The 17,352-nt window shown below is 28.8% G+C and overlaps 2 protein-coding genes across 5 annotated transcripts; one reads left to right on the top strand and one right to left on the bottom strand.

Moving 5' to 3' along the window:
• Nucleotides 1–2,901: 2,901 nt before the first annotated feature.
• On the top strand, nucleotides 2,902–6,959 carry mtm (phosphatidylinositol-3-phosphate phosphatase). 4 transcript variants are annotated; one of them, XM_018549134.1, is made up of 10 exons: nucleotides 2,902–2,975; nucleotides 3,559–3,786; nucleotides 3,875–3,982; nucleotides 4,281–4,733; nucleotides 4,825–5,272; nucleotides 5,335–5,510; nucleotides 5,887–5,994; nucleotides 6,073–6,257; nucleotides 6,328–6,532; nucleotides 6,618–6,770. In XM_018549134.1, the coding sequence occupies exons 2-10, from the start codon at nucleotides 3,661–3,663 to the stop codon at nucleotides 6,768–6,770; spliced, it is 1,962 nt and encodes a 653-aa protein (XP_018404636.1). In that variant the 5' UTR covers nucleotides 2,902–2,975; nucleotides 3,559–3,660. The 4 variants fall into 4 exon arrangements, with proteins under 4 accessions (XP_018404636.1, XP_018404658.1, XP_018404643.1 ...); XM_018549141.1 differs by lacking the exon at nucleotides 2,902–2,975 and adding an exon at nucleotides 3,071–3,128; XM_018549156.1 differs by lacking the exon at nucleotides 3,875–3,982 and having other exon boundaries at nucleotides 6,618–6,959.
• Nucleotides 6,960–7,122: 163 nt separating this feature from the next.
• LOC108781246 (nose resistant to fluoxetine protein 6) lies at nucleotides 7,123–17,059 on the bottom strand. Its single transcript, XM_018549167.1, has 13 exons — nucleotides 16,772–17,059; nucleotides 13,696–13,940; nucleotides 11,754–11,947; nucleotides 11,509–11,609; nucleotides 10,349–10,576; nucleotides 10,065–10,278; nucleotides 9,678–9,846; nucleotides 9,395–9,474; nucleotides 9,213–9,308; nucleotides 9,005–9,134; nucleotides 7,799–7,973; nucleotides 7,355–7,497; nucleotides 7,123–7,281 (listed from the first exon to the last, which is right to left on the bottom strand). Exons 1-13 carry the CDS (start codon nucleotides 16,992–16,994, stop codon nucleotides 7,123–7,125), a joined length of 2,157 nt encoding a protein of 718 aa, XP_018404669.1. The 5' UTR covers nucleotides 16,995–17,059.
• Between the last annotated feature and the right edge of the window lie 293 nt (nucleotides 17,060–17,352).

The raw sequence follows: 17,352 nt of genomic DNA, 5'->3' as shown, positions 1-17,352 counted from the left end.
ACTCGGTCGTCGAATATGTGAATTTTGTATTTGCAACATTTGAATTATTTGTGTATGTTTTGGCGCTAGCAAAAAATTTCTATTTTTCATACGAAATCAAATTATGCAAATCAAGAAAAAAAAACGATAATTGTAATAAAAAATCAAGTATTAAAAATTTTGCTTTTCCAAGTAACTCTCGTTATCACTACACGTTATCGAGTTAAATAAATAACTAATTATTGATTCTTAAAAATAACTTATACCGTTATACCTCATTATCGTTACTTAAAAAGTACTTAACAAATTTCGTTTTCCTGCTTCTTTTTTGTTAAGATAAGATCAAGCTGAATAAATAATTTACTCTCTTCTCTCTTTTTCTCTACCTCTATCTCTCTTGAAATATTTTTTAAAATATTAATAAAAGCAATAAAATGTTCTCTATTATAAAACAAAAAATTTAAAGAGAAAGATTTTCAAGTGTTCAAAATATAAATTTAAAAAATTTGTTAAATTTATAAATATAATAAAATTTACGCCTTTTTCGTCCTCGAGCTTATGTTTAAAGATCTTAACATGATAATTTAAATTAATAATAAAATATATGTAATTATAATGTGACTTTATTATCGTAAAGATTTATTGTTATAAAAATTTCGAGAAAATCTTACATCATCTTTATAGAAAAATAAGGTGTCCAAATTTTTCAATTTTTCTTATTCATTTAGTGTGTGTGTGTGTGTGTGTGTGTGTGTTTTCAGAATTTTAAAACTACAATTCTTTTCAACCTCCTATGGTAGTGAAAATGATCAAATATAACGTGTATGTGTTCTCTTTTTGTTGTTAAAATTTATCAATTTTGCTCAACTTTCATTATTGGAAAGTAGAAAAAAAAATTATATGTCTTTTTTCTCTTCATTTCTTCAAATTAGTATTGATTATTATGTGATTTTTAAAATATCAAATCGAGAACAAAATTAAAATTTTTTTTATTTTATCCTTAGTTATCAATTACTATGAAAATAGACACCGGAAACATTTTTTACGATGATATCTTTCACACTTTTACTCCATTAAATGTTTTACTAATATCGTTCAATTGTTTCCAACAACAAATTATTTGGTGATATAACATAAAATATCAATAGTATTAATTGTATCATTTTATGAATTTACTTAAATGCCGAATATGTTACACAGTATTAATAATATAATTTTTTAGTAAAAGATTTTAATTAATATTTAATTATATTCTTCTCTCATTCTTGATTTGCAGAAAAATCAATGTAACATGAAGTTTTATGGAGCAAATATATTTTAAGGTATTATTTTTAAAATATTGTAATTTATATACGTTAAAATATCAATTATATTGTGTTTTTAATTACCTTTAGTATTAATATATTTATAATAGAATATTATCAAAACATTTACGTAATGAAATTCTTCTTTCATTGCGAATTATTTGAAAACTTCTTTTGAGTACTTTTACCGAAAAATAATTAATTGCGAAATATCAATCATAATGCTAAGCAATATTCAAAAGATGGCGTCTGCTCTTCATTAAATTTTAACGATGAATGAAGTATTGATTACTTAACGTAACAACTCCGCATGTATACATATATATTTCAGTCATTTGATATTCAGATTTTTACTATATAATTTTAAGTATTTATAAAATTAAAATAGTCACATTATAAAATCACCTATAACCTTTCTTAATATATTAATTCAATGGTACATGTAATTAATATATGTGGTAAATTTAAGTAATTTTGCCGATTAAATTAATAGAGATTTGATAGAAATCGTCTTAAAAAAGAAAACGCATATTTTATATATTATGCATATTTATAATTATATATTTATAATTGATTTAATATCAAAAGAACAATTATTGGTGATTTTTTTTTTTTTAAATATGAATATTTTTTAATTCTATAAAAGTACAAAAAATTATGTAACAAATGTATTTTTAGATCACAAACAGTTGTAATCATATTTTCTAAATAATGAAATATTATAAAATTACATATCTACTTATATAAATATATATTAATTCTACTAAATTTTGTAGTTCATAATTTATTGTAGATTCTTTAATTAAAATTAATAAATACGTTCTGACTTTCTAAAATATCCGTCTTTCTATTTATCAAATACGTAGTGATAATCAATAATATCCCCATGTTGTATCTCCATCATACAAGATGTTACAGATGTTCCTTTCAACATCTACCACCTGAGGCTAGGAATACGCATTTTCCGGATCAATTCTTTAAAAATCGATTTTTTGCTAAAAAAAAAAGTCACTTTGAAACAGATTTACAAGAAGATATCGATTTAAAATAGCTTCTTTTAATAAGAAAAATTTATGTTTTGTAAAATAAATATTAAAACCTGAAGATACTACTTGAGTGTTTTATTTTTTTTAATTAGTTGTATAATTGTATATTATTGGTAAAAAAAAACTGCGCAACATTGCATATTATATATGTGTAACAATATCGAACTGTCGAGTTAAATAATTTAAAATCCATTTTGCTCATTTTATTCCGCTAACTTATAAGACACATTATAACAACTGCGCGCGCGCGTACTTCTTTAAATATATTTTTCGAAAGTCCTGTAAAATAACTTTATTAAATATGTAGGTATAAATAAAAACGTAGTATAAATAAAAATTATCTTAATTTTTATTTATAAAAAAATATGTAATTTCGCAAACGAAATTATAAGAATAGAAGTATATATTGAAGAAATGCTAGATTTTTTAATATCTAAATACATATTCTTTAACGTGTTTATTTGACGATGAGACGTTCTAGAACCTAGAACAGGTGCACTGTGTACACGGAGTTGAGAAGAGCTACAGCGTCACCTGGCGTCACCTGTCGATGTTTGCGTGCAAAATGGCCGCGTCTGTCAAAAATACGTTGCACTGACAGGAGTAAACGCTACGGGATACATTACATAAATATAAAGTGAAGCAGGTTCGTATTCGGTTCATCGCATGGGCCTCAATACAGCTGAAATTTTTGCACGTTTCGGAGGACAATAAAGCGAATCCGTACACCTCTGGGCGTGGCACGGCATGATTCGCTTCCAATTCCGGTCGTATTGTACTCTTAAATTCTTTTTTCGTCGTAAGTTTTCTGTGAAAGTATGTGCCGTTTTTATCGCGTTCCAATGATTCTATCATTAGCATATTAATTAAGATTATTTAATCGTTATGTTATCACGAGCGCTGCGAACTTTGTGAGGTTATGTCATAGAGACAGATGTCAAGATTCTAGCACATATAAAATTTATCTCTAAATATAACACTATTTATATATTTTTGAAATATTTTTAGACATGCTTTATGTATCCAAAATATATTTGAGCAATATTTATTACTAGATATATTCAGAAATATGAAGATATATACTCTGATTAAATATTCAAAAAGTTTATTGTTATTTTGATTCTATTAACTCAAGAGTTTTGAGATTAATATTAACTTAAAAATAATTAATTATTTTGGCATTTTTTAAATGAATTGCCATGTTTCTCATTATAATTGGTTGTATGCAGGTACAGACGGTTTATACAATCATAGATAACAGTGACTGAAGATGTAAACAAGAATGTTGTTACAACGAAAGTAGAGAATTTGAGACTATCTTTAATACAAGTATGGAAAAAAGAGGCAGTGCAGAACTCCTGGGTACAGAACAAAGCAATTCGAAGAATGCCAGTTCAGATTCTCTCAATTCAGACAGCAAAAGCAGTTCGCTCAATTCGAAAATGGGCCAGGAATCGGTATAAAGCAGAATTTATTTGATTATAATATTAACCATATAATACTTACTATTTATTAAATCTCGAGTCAATCTATAAATTTCTTTAGGAGAGTTGGGAAAAAGCTTCACATTCAAAAAGTTTTTCTTCAAGCTCTACTTCAACAGATAATAATATAGTCTCTGCTCTAGAGGCTAAAAAAGATAATCAAGTAAAAGTGAGTTTGTAGCAAATGCTTAAGCACAATACAGTTCTTATTTTTATTTGTGTCATTATGGCATTTCTGTTAATATAAATATTTAATGATAATCAATGCATAGTAAAATATTTTTGTTGAAATACAATGTTCTGTTGTGTAAAACATTTTTCTATTATTTCACTTTTACTTTGTAACATATTTACTGCTTTTGCCTTTTATTTCTGTTGAAGTTATAGAAAAATAGAAAGCTTTTCTTTTACCATAAAATTTACTATTACGCAATATTTTCAGTTATTTGTATTGCTGTTTTGATTAGAATTTGTCTGGAGGAGACACGGGACCACCACTCTTGAATGGAGAACGGGTGCAAGGCATTGCACACGAAGTTACCTATTTGTGTCCTTATTCGGGACCTGCCAGAGGGATTCTTAGTGTTACAAATTACAAACTTCATTTTCGTAGTATAGATCGAGAAACACCTTATGTCGTTGAAGTGCCGTTGGGGGTCGTTAGTCGGATTGAAAAAGTCGGCGGTGCGTCAAGTAGAGGAGAAAATTCTTATGGAATCGAGGTGTTTTGTAAGGATATGAGGAATCTCAGATTTGCTCATAAACAGGAAAACCATTCCAGACGAGATGTATTTGAAAAACTACAACAGTATTCTTTTCCATTATCTCACAAGTTACCTCTCTTTGCCTTTGAATACTCTGAGACTTTTTCTGAAAATGGTTGGAACGTTTACGAACCTATTGCAGAATTAAAAAGAATGGTACATATCAAGATACATGTGATATCTCGTATAAAATTTGAAAAAATTTAGCATAATTCAAAACTTAATATCACTTTTTGTTGAATTTCAGGGTGTAAATAACGATATGTGGAAAATATCAAAAATTAATGACACGTATTCGCTATGCGACAGTTATCCAGCTGTCTGGGCAATACCTGCTGCAGCGACTGATGAGGATCTTCAAGCCTCTGCGTCTTTTAGGAGTAGAGGTAGACTTCCAGTTCTCTCATGGATTCATCCAGAAAGCCAAGCGACGATAACCCGTTGTGCTCAGCCATTAGTTGGTGTCGGCGGCAAACGAAGTCGCGAGGATGAGAGATACGTCCAGTTGATAATGGATGCTAACGCACAAAGCCATAAACTCTTTATTATGGATGCGCGACCGATGCCAAACGCGATAGCGAACAAAGCGAAAGGCGGTGGATACGAAAGTGAAGATGCTTATCAGAATGCGGAATTAGTCTTTCTCGATATTCACAATATACATGTCATGAGAGAAAGTCTCAGGAAGTTAAAAGGTATCAGATTTGTTGTAATTATATTAACATAATATTTTTTATCTATGTTTGTTTTATTTCAGAATTATGTTTTCCCACAATTGATGAGGCTCGATGGCTGTCTGGCATAGAATCGACAATGTGGCTTAAACATATCAAATGTGTTCTTGCTGGGGCTGTAAGAATTGTGGATAAAGTCGAAAATCACAAAACTTCAGTCCTAGTCCATTGTTCTGACGGTTGGGACCGAACAGCACAAGTATGTAATGTGTAATATATAAATATTTAATTTTTATTGATTTTTTTATTATTAGGAGATTTTTTATCTTGATTATATACGATAAAATATTAAATGAAAAGCGTGATATTTTCCGTTAATTGTTTTGATTGAAAATTTTTACCTTATAATTTGTTAGATATAAAAAATTATGTAGATACATACATTTGTAACATTAAGATCTTAAAATTTATTCTTAATATATTTCTTCATCAAACAATAAAGCTAGGAAAATTTAGTAAATTATAACGATGCTATATTCCGTATCGATCGATTCTAACTATCGATGTATATACGAATTAAAGAATAAAACATTACAATGTTTATTACACGTACTCATTGTTATTATCTTTTTTAGCTTACAGCTCTCGCAATGTTAATGTTAGATCCATATTATAGAACCGTCAAAGGATTTGAGGTTTTAATAGAAAAAGAGTGGCTTAGTTTTGGACATAAATTTCAACAGGTACATAAAACTTTCTTTAAACTATTTCAGTATTTTATGTTGTTTTATTTGCTTTAATTAATAATGATTTTTTTTTAGAGAATAGGCCACGGTGATGAACATCATAGTGATGCAGATAGATCACCGGTATTTTTACAATTTATCGATTGCGTTTGGCAAATAATGCGACAATTTCCCAACGCTTTTGAATTCAACGAACATTTTTTAATTACTATTCTCGATCATCTTTACTCTTGTAGATTTGGCACGTTCTTGTTCAGCAGGTAAATATTTATAGGTGCTTTGCGCCTTATATTTTTATGTACATGTATCATGTTGATATAACATTTATAGCGAACGCGAAAGAGTACAAGAGCAAGTGAAGCAAAGAACGGTCTCTCTCTGGTCGTATACCAATAGTCAATTACCTCTTTATCTAAATCCTCTTTACCGGTCCGGTACGAATTATCAGCTTGTTCTAATGCCAGTTGCTAGTATGCGATATATTAAACCGTGGAAAAGTTTATATTGTAGATGGAATCCTAGTATGCGGCAACAGGTACATGAAAATACGATTATTATATTAAATAATTTACTAATTATAAAATGTCTTTGTTGAAATATCTGTTTTTGTTTGTTTCAAGGATCCTGTTTATCAAAGAACAAGAGAGCTTCTAGTCTTAAAAGAGCAGCTCGAGAAGCAGCTAGAGGAAGGTAGACGCGAACAGGCCTCACGTGCGAATCGAGCTATTACCTCGCCGGCGCCACCCAGAATACATTCTCCGGTTCACATATAGGAACGGGAAATTTTGACTGTCTAATAATTTGTAGTTTTATAAATGAGCTGTAAACTTTTGATCTACTCCTTCGAGTCAGTACAAGATATTTTGACTGAATTTGTGGATGCTATGTATAATATGCCCACTTGATAAAAACGAATCTCGATTCGTGCGCATTTTTGCATTTTCAATGAATTAATCGCAACCGTACATGCAATGTTCCTTCCATATAATTTATGCAAATTGTTCCCAGTTTATTTTTAAGCTTTATCGTAGTCAAATATGATTTCACATAAATGTATAGAGGGATAAACGTTTAAAAGTCGATTTTATTTTATTCAATTTTAATTACAATATTACAGTATTTCCATCATGTATGCGAAATTATAATTTCACGTTCCTTATATTTTTTTCTGCTACGAGATTTGCTGATCATTTGCATTAATAAGATATACGGTGATTCTGTCATTAAAGACAATACATATGCACATAAATAAGTAATTCCAATGTGTCCCATAATCATACCGCACTAAAAATGAAAATTGTGATAATAAGGATATTTATTTTGTTGAGGTTGGAGTTTTGATTGTTCGTGTACTTACCATGGACAGAAATTCTAAATGAGCAGATGTTTCATTATGCAAACGAATCGATTGTATGATAAAAGGATTTAAAAGGTAAGCGCAGTACGTAAGTCTACTAAGAGGAATCCAGATTTTGCTTGTTAACAGCTCCTTAACGATACCTGTAATAAAGTTAAGCGTTTGATAATAAAAATACATTTTTTTTTCTAAATTATAACATTATTCTGTTATGATTTATTGTCTATTACAAAAATGCTTATTAAGCCTTGTATTCACGATGTTAAAAATCACTCCGAAATCTCGGAATTATTTCTGCCAACAGGATCACAAGACTTTAAAATATAAATTTAAAAAATAGGATTAAATAGAATGTTACGAATAATATATTATACTAATTTATTTGTACTGATATATGGTATAAAATTTATCTGTTTAATACTATTATTACGTAAATCGACTAACCTCCATGCTCAGTACAACACACTATTACAATCCATGCTATGCCTATGGCCCAAACTGTTCTACTTGATGCAGTATAAATAGCACTAGATAGAAGAGATATCTGTTTTTTGTAAAGACCGAATAACACGAAAATGTTGCAAGCACCACCAATGATCCAGTATAAAATTACAGTTCTCTAAAATTTATGCATTTTGTTTAAAATATTGTAGCATAGCCTGGTGGAAATAAATCGCAGAAAACGTTGAAAATACCTGAAATCTGTATCAATTAACATATTTCAGTATAATTCATACTGAAACTGATCAATTGATATAGATCGCAGCAATTTTCAGCGTTTTATTTCCACCTAGGTATTGAGAATAATTTATATGTAAGTCAAATCATTTTTTTATATATATTATTATTTTTATATAGTTTCCTATATTATATAGGTACTTGTTGTTTTCAACTGTATTAAATTGTACAGTAAGAACTATCAATGTGTCTTAATTTATAAATGATTGCTCAGTGTACATATACAGAGTGAGGCATTTAAAACAGATAACAGATCAGGTTCGAGATCAATCCAATTCTCGTCTCGTCTTGGAAAAGTGAAATATTGTGATTATATAAATTATATTATAATTCAAAGTAATCTTGATCTGATTTTAGCAATAAAGATCGAACTAATAAGACTAATAAATTGATGTTTTTAAATTCTATTACTTTTATTTGAAACACTTCTGTAAAACTTATATTTTTCGAGATTTTTCAAAGTTTTCATATTTTTCCCCCATTTTGTATAAATAGTAAGGTTTTTTTTTATAATGGTTACTAGAGAGAGATATTAACGAGCAAATAAAATAAAATTCTGTGTGCGTGTGTGTGTGTGTGTGTGTGTGTGTGTGTGTGTGTGTGTGTACACGTGTGTGTATAATTGCAGATATATACGTTCAAAAACTAACTACTTTTAAAGCTAATTTTTTATAAAAATTAATCTGATATTAGTCCACATGATTTATAATTATGGATATTTCAAATCCGCATTTTGCATCATTAGAAATAATTTCTAATTGTCATAACATTAGAAATAATTTCTAATTGTCATAACATTAGAAATAATTTCTAATTATCATCTGAATTTTATCAATCAGTAACTTACATAACTCCATAACTCCAACAATCAAATTCTCTTATACATATATAAATAGATATTATATACTTTACCTTTTTCATGACTACATTTTTCTTTAATCTTGTTATAATGTAACCTACAATCATTCCAATGATGTATGGACCAATTCGAACCCATGGTGGATAGTATAAAACATCTAAAAATCTATACTGTTCATCCAAACTGCAATAATAAAAAAACATTTATTTACTTAATTATCCTCACATTTATATTAATTAATAATATGACCTTGCAACTTACGTCGGAATATATTCATAAATGTATGAGAGATAACCAGTTAAGATAATCGAGCCTATTAAAAGTGTACCTAGTATGGCAACAGCCACATAAAAATATCTGTAATTTTGTAGCTTTTATTTATATTCGGGTATATACGTTAAAAATATAGAATATTCCATAGAGTCAACAATCGTTTAACTTACATAGATGACAGCATTAAAAGCGCCAGACCGATTATAAAGAATTGCATATCGTTGGATAAATACCAACTCCAGGTCAAGCACTACAAGAAAATTTGAATATCATTCAAAATAAGGAGTACTCTTCTTAGACGCTTTTGAGTGTGATGCTAGATTATAATTAAAATTGTGTTTCAAAATTTACTGCCGGTATTGAAAATCTATAGTTTACGTTATGTGCACTATAAATTTTCAGTATTAATAATAAATTTTGAAACCTACATTTAGTCTAAATTGACGTTCGTACCAACGTTTCATGTTTGAAAAAATTATTTATATACAAAATATTCCTCCACCAGTATTTTGCACAAGTTTCGTGCGGTTTATCCATCTGCATGTAGAATTGCGAAGTCTTGTCGTACCAAGCTGCATTTAATTGCACTATTCCTATCATCATTATATAAGACGGTGTCAATCTTAAAACAAATTTCTAATTTTAATTTTAATAACTATAAAGAAAACAATTACTATTATCTGTTTTATTATTACTATTATCGGTTCATTGTTAAATTCAATTTTTAAATCGTATATTTTCTGTTATTTTTTGCTCATTACTGTATTATTGATGCTGTCATACTTACAGCGTCGTCTTTGTTCATTATTCGCGCGAATCAAGATAACGTTAGAAACGTACCGGATAAATCTCTTTATTATGATGAGAAAGAACTCGTTTAGCTGCTTTCCGTAATGAATCGGCTTAATTCGTTCCTCTTTTATTTTATTCTTTAAATACATGTAAACCAATAAAAATCCACTTAAAAAGAAATAAGTGTCGACCGATACAGATGCGTTGCTTATCATTTGCATGGGGATACCTTCCGAGAATCTCAACAGCCACGCTTTATTGTCTACATATGTGAAACGATACATCAAAAGACGTAAATAATAATTTCTACAATTTTTTTTATCAGTACTTACCGAAAAATTCGATCGCGTAATATATGCTGTGGCTCATTATTATCCAAAACATGGTCAGAAATCTTATGCCGTGAATGACAGATATTGATTCGGTATTCATTTTCGTGTTAAATATCGTCTTAGTATTTGTGTAAATGGAAAAACACATTAATACGTTTCCGATTCTACTTTTCTCATACGGAGACGACGAATCTGTCATTTCCATCTCCTCGACCGCGTTTTTTACTTCTATATCACAATTCAGAATCTGTATTTACTGATTAAAAATTACGAAAGATGCTTGCCGGCAAAGACAAGAAAATTATATATTAAGAAGAAAATAATTGAAGAAAAGATATTGTGTGTGTATGTGTGTATTATAGGAATAAATGATACAGAATAAGACATCTAAAACAGGCCACCTGAATAATTCCTTTGTTTTTGATGAAATGAAAAAATTAGAAAAAATCGAAATAATTAATTTGCGAAATTTCTTGCGAATTCAATATAAGATCGTTTTTAATTAAATATATTTGTTAATTACACGCATAAATAACCGCGTTTATACTTAGCTCTCAATTGCTCACTATAATTAATTTCACATTTATCATTATTGATTTTAAATGAAAAAATGTTTTAGATACATGTGAAATTTTCAAGGGGGTCGTGTTTTGATCACGTTATTTTTTGTCTAGATGAAGGCAAAAGTTATGAAGATCACTTCCGCTTTTTGATGAGATTATATGAACTACATAATAAGAAAAATTGCTAAACGCAGAATTGTTAAAGGATTCATAGTATGTAAACAAATTCATGTAATTCCATTTAAAAAAATCACCGTCGTATCTTATTGGTAATCTAGACAAAAACATGACAAAAACTCGTCTCCCTTGAAAGTTTCACTTCTATTTCAATTTTATTTCATTCTTTCGTATCATAAAAAAAACAAGTGAGTTATTCTAGTGGCCTGTTTTACATGCCTTATCCTGTATGAGAGAAAAAATATCTTTTCGCAATTTTAAAATTTTATTAAAATAATAATGATTCCCTAATTTAGTAAAAAAATTTTAATGTGTAAAACATGAGTGTGATTTACTTTTAAAATAAAATAAAAAATTAGTGCTATGAATAATCCATTACCGAAGAAGCTTTAAAGATTTTACAATTAGACATATACTTACGAACAACAGTTTTACTCTTTGCCTTTAAATATTTTTGATATATAAATATATCATATATTGTGCCACTTATCATCATGATAAAGGTAAGCACTAAAACAATACTGAAATAATAAAATTAATATATGCAGATATCTCTTCTACTGCTTTCTCAAACTCTCGAAAAAGACATAAAAATATTTAACGCATTATTACTTTAACAGTAATGTTAATTTTTTACTATCTTTATTTTATATTTTTTGACGTACCATGTAAGAGGTACCGCACCACTTAACAGCCATTGGTAATCATCCTTTACAGTTTTTACCTGCATCAGGCTGAGATCCATGGAATAGAGGTCATTGATTAAAAGAACTCTATCTCGAAATATTCCTTCTAGAATAAAACTTATATTATTCATGGAACAGGATGCGGGCAAACAGAGGCCGAGCGTAATCAGGTCCTAAAAAAATGTATATAAAATGTATATAAATCTTCTATATACAGAGTATATAAAAAGTAACGGAATTCCTGAATATTTCTCGAAGAATATAAGTTTTATGAAAAAATATTTTAATTGAAAATTATAAGATTAAATTTAAAAAGGTCTATTCATATACACTAAAAATAAAAATAAGAGTTACAACTTCCAAAGGCCTCGGTCTTGACAAATGTCAAGGTTGCGTAATACTGAACGATATTTATAAATGGTTTTAATCATCAATTTGATGTCTTGGATAATACTAACATACACGGTATATTGTGACTTTCAAATCATAGAACTTAAAAAAATTTTGTTATGGTGTTTTGAAGAGTTTTTGAGATAAGTTAAAAATATGCAGTGAAAAATTTGGGTTTCCATTTAAAAAATTCAGTGCAACCTTAATCTTGATAATGCCACATCCACACACAAGGTCAAATAAAATAAATAAATAAATCCTTATAACTTTTATTTGAAATATTTTTCTTAACTTATATTTTTCGGAATATTTAAGAGTTTTGGTACTTTATGTTTGTTTGTTAATATTTTTACATGTTTTTTATAATTTTACATTGAAAAATTTGAATATTTATCCATTAGAGGGATCACGTAAGTGCCAAATGAATTGTAAGTCAATTTTAGTGAAACTTTGTCTTTTTATGATTTACGACGTTACACATGCCACATGACTTAAAGACTAAAATTTAACGTGTTTAAGCCCGTTTGCAATAAATATTACTAACAAAATTTAATTTTTTCCCATTGTTTTTAAAGTGCACTGAAAAAAAATGTACTAAATTCTAATAAATATCTGTTTGAATGGTACTATTTACTAAATGTATATAGATATATATTTTTTTAGCATTAGATTGATACAAAAATAATGTCGGTTTTTTTACTTTTCTAATCCAATTCAAATGACAAACAACTATTGATTGATTAAAAATTGTTGATTGATTAATTTCTGTGCAATCTTTTCTGTGCAATTGTTGAGTAGGTTTTAATAGATCCGCTTTAATAATTGCCTTCAAGGTTAATCACTGTAGGTCGTTTTTGACTCTTTTCATTTTTAAGAGTGCAGTCAACGCCTATTACGAAATTTTTGAAATCATCATTACACCGTTTTGTAGTATCCAAACCGAATGTTTTATTAATTCTTTGTCTCGCTTCCGTTGTTTTAAAATCTAGTTAAATTTGTATTAAAAAATTCGAAATTGCTTCTTTTCCATATTTAATAATGATAATAATTGATTACAAAGTTAATATTTAAAATAAAATTACTAACACAATTAACGGAGCGAAATCTGTGCTTGAAAATGATATATCATGAACAATTAAACATATCCTTATTGTAGAAGAATAAAAAAAACTTTAAAGTTTAAAATAATAAAAAACGTTATTTTTATATCAACCTAATACAAGAACCATTAATTTAATTTATCATTTTTCTATTTAGTATATTTATTTAAATATTTATTTATTATTAATTATTGTTAAGTTACTGTTATTCAAACAAATAATTATTCAAAATACATTTTTTCCAATATAAATAAGACTTATTTAAATCGTAATATAAAAAGGAAAAGATGCAAGAAGTGCTTGATTTAGGATTGTCTTACATATATTGTTAACAAATTGGACTTGAAATAAAAATTTTTAATCAAGAGCAAAAAATCATTCGTTAAAACACTTATATACTCTATAGATAATCTCAAGAAGAAAGAACTTACTTCCTCTAGTCCATTGATGTGATACTGAAGAGTACTGTTGTGTCTGAGATAAGCAACGAAGTAATTTAATTCGAATGGTGGGAACTCCTTTTGCGGATCGCGGTACCGCGTGTTATTTAATATATGCCGTTTTGCAAACTCAAAGGGAGCCCTATTCATTATATCGAAGCATTGACTACGACTGCCCAGCCAAAAATTATTTCCATAAAGGAAACCTGATTTGAGATTGCCACTAGAATCCAATGCTTAAAGACAAAAATACACAATTATTATTTACGTAAAAAACGTCTAGTATGTTTCTTATTCATTGCTAATTAATCACTGAGATTTTCATTAATTGTTAAAGGCAGGATTACTAGTTGCAAAAGATAACTCTTAGATATCTCTTGCATTAATTAGATATTTTTTAATTTTATTAATTTAACATTGTCGCAATTTACCTCATTATAATTTTAATAATTATATTACAGAACATAATTATATTTTGATATTTTATGCATTATTATCATGCACTTACAATAAAAAATTTGGAGGAATATGATACAAAAACAATAATTAAATGTTGTGATAACAAAAGTATGAAATATTTTGTGACTAAAGTAATATTAACTACGAAGAATAATTTTATTTAATCACTAGTTTTGTGACTTATTACTAACTTTCACTCAGATCGTTTCTTCATATAAACGATAATGTTAAAAAATATTCAAAACTCGATGCATATGTAGGAATATATCTATTGGATTATGTTGTGTACATAAGAGAGTGTGTACGCTCAGCTGCAACGTTCTCCAAACTACGGGTATACCGCGTACGGTAGGCAATCCCATAAGATGTAGGATCCTCGAAATGAAATGAGAGAAAATTGTGTGGTGTTGCACGCGTAATAAACGCTTTTCTCTTGCATATACAGTCAAGAAACTAGTTCCTTGTGTAACACGAAGAAAGTTGATTCTAGTGCTAAGTATTCTAACCGAAAGTTATATACGCATGCGACACAATCGCGGTAGTAATACACTTATGGAAAATATGTTGCATAATGTGTGAATAAATGAATATAACTTATATGCTCCGAACAGGCTGTTCTCCAATCAAGAAGAAAAGACTATATTTCGATTTATTATAAGTAACCGATGTAATAATTATCACTTTTCAAGCTTGTAATTTTAACGATCTGTTACATACATTTGAAAACGTGAATATATTTTAAAGAAACTTATAAATTTGTAGCGCAAAAATTAATATAAAAACGTCTCGGTAAGTCTTTGTATCGACACTAACTAGATAATAATTTGTAATTCTGAGAAGTTACCCTGTTTAAAATCAATTAACTTAATCGATTAAATAAATTGAATTTATTACTTGGAAGGTTCTATTTGATCAATTTATATTCTACGTAAGAATGTACAATTGTAATACGAAATTTGTAAATATAAAATCTCTGACTTAATTCAATATAACGGTACAAAAGTATTTAGATGAGATCAATAAGCAATGATATCGATTAATAAGATGTTTGAAATAATCTTTGAAACGCGCGCCGCGCGGCGAGGTCATACTTCCCACTTATATATGCTTAGATACGATGGATATCAATGTAAGAAATTATATTTCATTTTAAATATTCGGCCTTTATACGCAACGAAATGACCCGACATCCGACTCTGCTTTATAGTCATATTATTAACGTCAACTCAGCTCATTTCTGCAAATGCAATTTCCGCATGGCAACAATAATTTACTCTGATGGATTTCATATTATACTTCGATTTGTGACGAACTTGACGTTGTAATTATACAGTTTGTATAAATGCGATGACGCCTTGCATGTGCGTGAAGGCCATAATACGTAAAGAAACTTGAACAGTAAAATATAAACAGTAAACAAATTGGCCAAACATAAGCCGGTATTCATAATCGGTTCTTATTTTAAGATCATCTTAAATAACGTCTTAAAATGCTAATACAGCCCTCTGATTGGCTTATGACATTTTAAGTTGTACTTGAGCCAACCTCAAGCATAAGAATCGACTATGAATACCAGCCAATAGAGACCGTAAAGCCATAATGGGTCTACTATAGTAAGTAATAGTAAGAAATTGATATTCGATTATTTTTCTCACATTTTATTGTAATCGATCAACTTTTATTTTTATTTCTTACATTATTATGACTTATATTATAGGTGACGCATAACATAAACAGTAGCAAACCCAACATTTTGATTTTCTTACTGCTTACGTTTTACTGATTAAGTTTTTTTTTGTGCCATAGTCTTTATCCGTGGTTTTATAGTGTTCTTATCCGTGGTTCTTATAGTGTTCTTTTATAGTTTTGGTATGTTTTTCGCGTGTTATCTCTTATGTATTAATTTATTTGATGACTGAGGATGGCTAAGTAAGCTGAAATGTCCTATCTTATGTATTGAACAATAAATATATTCTATTAATTGAATAATTTTTGCTTAGGCCTTTATTATTCTTTCTTTTTAATTATATACAAAAATACTGTTTTCATAATTTTAAAAATATAATGTTTATATATATTTAAAAAATTCCATTAAAGAAGCACTGGACGTTTCGACTATAAACATAACAGACTCTACAAATATAACAATTTTTAACTTTATAAATATAACAGATGTATCTAAAATATTGAAATAATTTTGTGAATACCTTGATTTATAGGCGTCCAGTGAGAAATGACAATGGAATTGACATCGAATTGATGTCGATTCGACGTCGAAATCATCAAATCGGCGTTGAATTGACGTCGATTCTATTGTCATTTCTCACTGGGGCGTACCTTTATTAACACCAGATGAAATTAAATACGATTCTACTGACTATCTTCTGATTTATTGTCTTATAAAGAAAGATTAAAAAAAGCCACAAGATCAATTTATAGTTTCGAAGTAACTCTTTAACGGTACAATGAAACGACTCAAAATAAAATAAACGCGAGATTGTTCATCTGATTAATTTTCTTGATTTTGCTTTTCACTTTATCGATCCAATAAGAATGAAAAATTAATCACAATTAAGAACATAAGAATGAATTTTACTCTTGCGCTTACTCTTTAAGCCCCACAGTATCCGTTGATCGACAGCGTCTCGGAAATCTCGTAATTCCGTTGCACATGTTGTTGAACCTAGAAGACTAGCTCTCGAGGCGATGGCATAGGCGGGTAATAAATGGACACTATTGTTCTCGTTAGAATTGTGAAATTGTGCCGAGACGCAGAATAACGTGGCGAAATGACAGATATACAAAATAAACGTGAATAGCTGACGCGACATAATGCATACTTTTACATTCAAAAATAATAATAACTTTGATTTCCCCGTTAATGTAAATTATAGATTATATCGATACCGAGCCTGAAATGATTAATTTCAAAAAAGCGATAGAATGAAGTGTAAAGAATTTGATTAATATTAACTTCGTCCGTGCAAACGTTAATGTAATGTTATAGTGTAACGTTTAAAGTTTTGTTAGAGAATGCTCTCTATTTGACTTGTATAATGGAGATTAATATTGGTCAGCAAGATTCGACGATCCGGACAAGACTGGTCTATATAGGGAGAAGTTAGCGGATTTGCAGTGGAAAGCGAAACGTCCTCCCCGACAACTTTTCCAATGTCGTGGCGGAACCCC

The sequence above is a fragment of the Cyphomyrmex costatus genome, unplaced genomic scaffold, assembly GCF_001594065.2.
Source record: "Cyphomyrmex costatus isolate MS0001 unplaced genomic scaffold, Ccosl1.0 scaffold123, whole genome shotgun sequence".
Lineage (NCBI taxonomy): Eukaryota > Metazoa > Arthropoda > Insecta > Hymenoptera > Formicidae > Cyphomyrmex > Cyphomyrmex costatus.
Note: the sequence above shows the minus strand (reverse complement) of the source record. Positions and strands in the feature narration are given on the sequence as shown.

What these genes read in the sequence shown, in the direction of transcription:
- mtm (XM_018549148.1), top strand. Translation starts at nt 3,661, where the DNA reads ATGGAAAAAAGAGGCAGTGCAGAACTCCTGGGTACAGAACAAAGCAAT. An exon ending in CGAAAATGGGCCAGGAATCG is followed by an intron (nt 3,787 to 3,874) that starts GTATAAAGCAGA and finishes AAATTTCTTTAG; the next exon opens with GAGAGTTGGGAAAAAGCTTC. An exon ending in ATCCTAGTATGCGGCAACAG is followed by an intron (nt 6,533 to 6,617) that starts GTACATGAAAAT and finishes GTTTGTTTCAAG; the next exon opens with GATCCTGTTTATCAAAGAAC.
- LOC108781246 (XM_018549167.1), bottom strand. Translation starts at nt 16,994, where the DNA reads ATGTCGCGTCAGCTATTCACGTTTATTTTGTATATCTGTCATTTCGCC. An exon ending in GGTGCGGTACCTCTTACATG is followed by an intron (nt 11,610 to 11,753) that starts GTACGTCAAAAA and finishes TTATTATTTCAG; the next exon opens with TATTGTTTTAGTGCTTACCT. An exon ending in ATAATAAAGAGATTTATCCG is followed by an intron (nt 9,847 to 10,064) that starts GTACGTTTCTAA and finishes ATTTGTTTTAAG; the next exon opens with ATTGACACCGTCTTATATAA.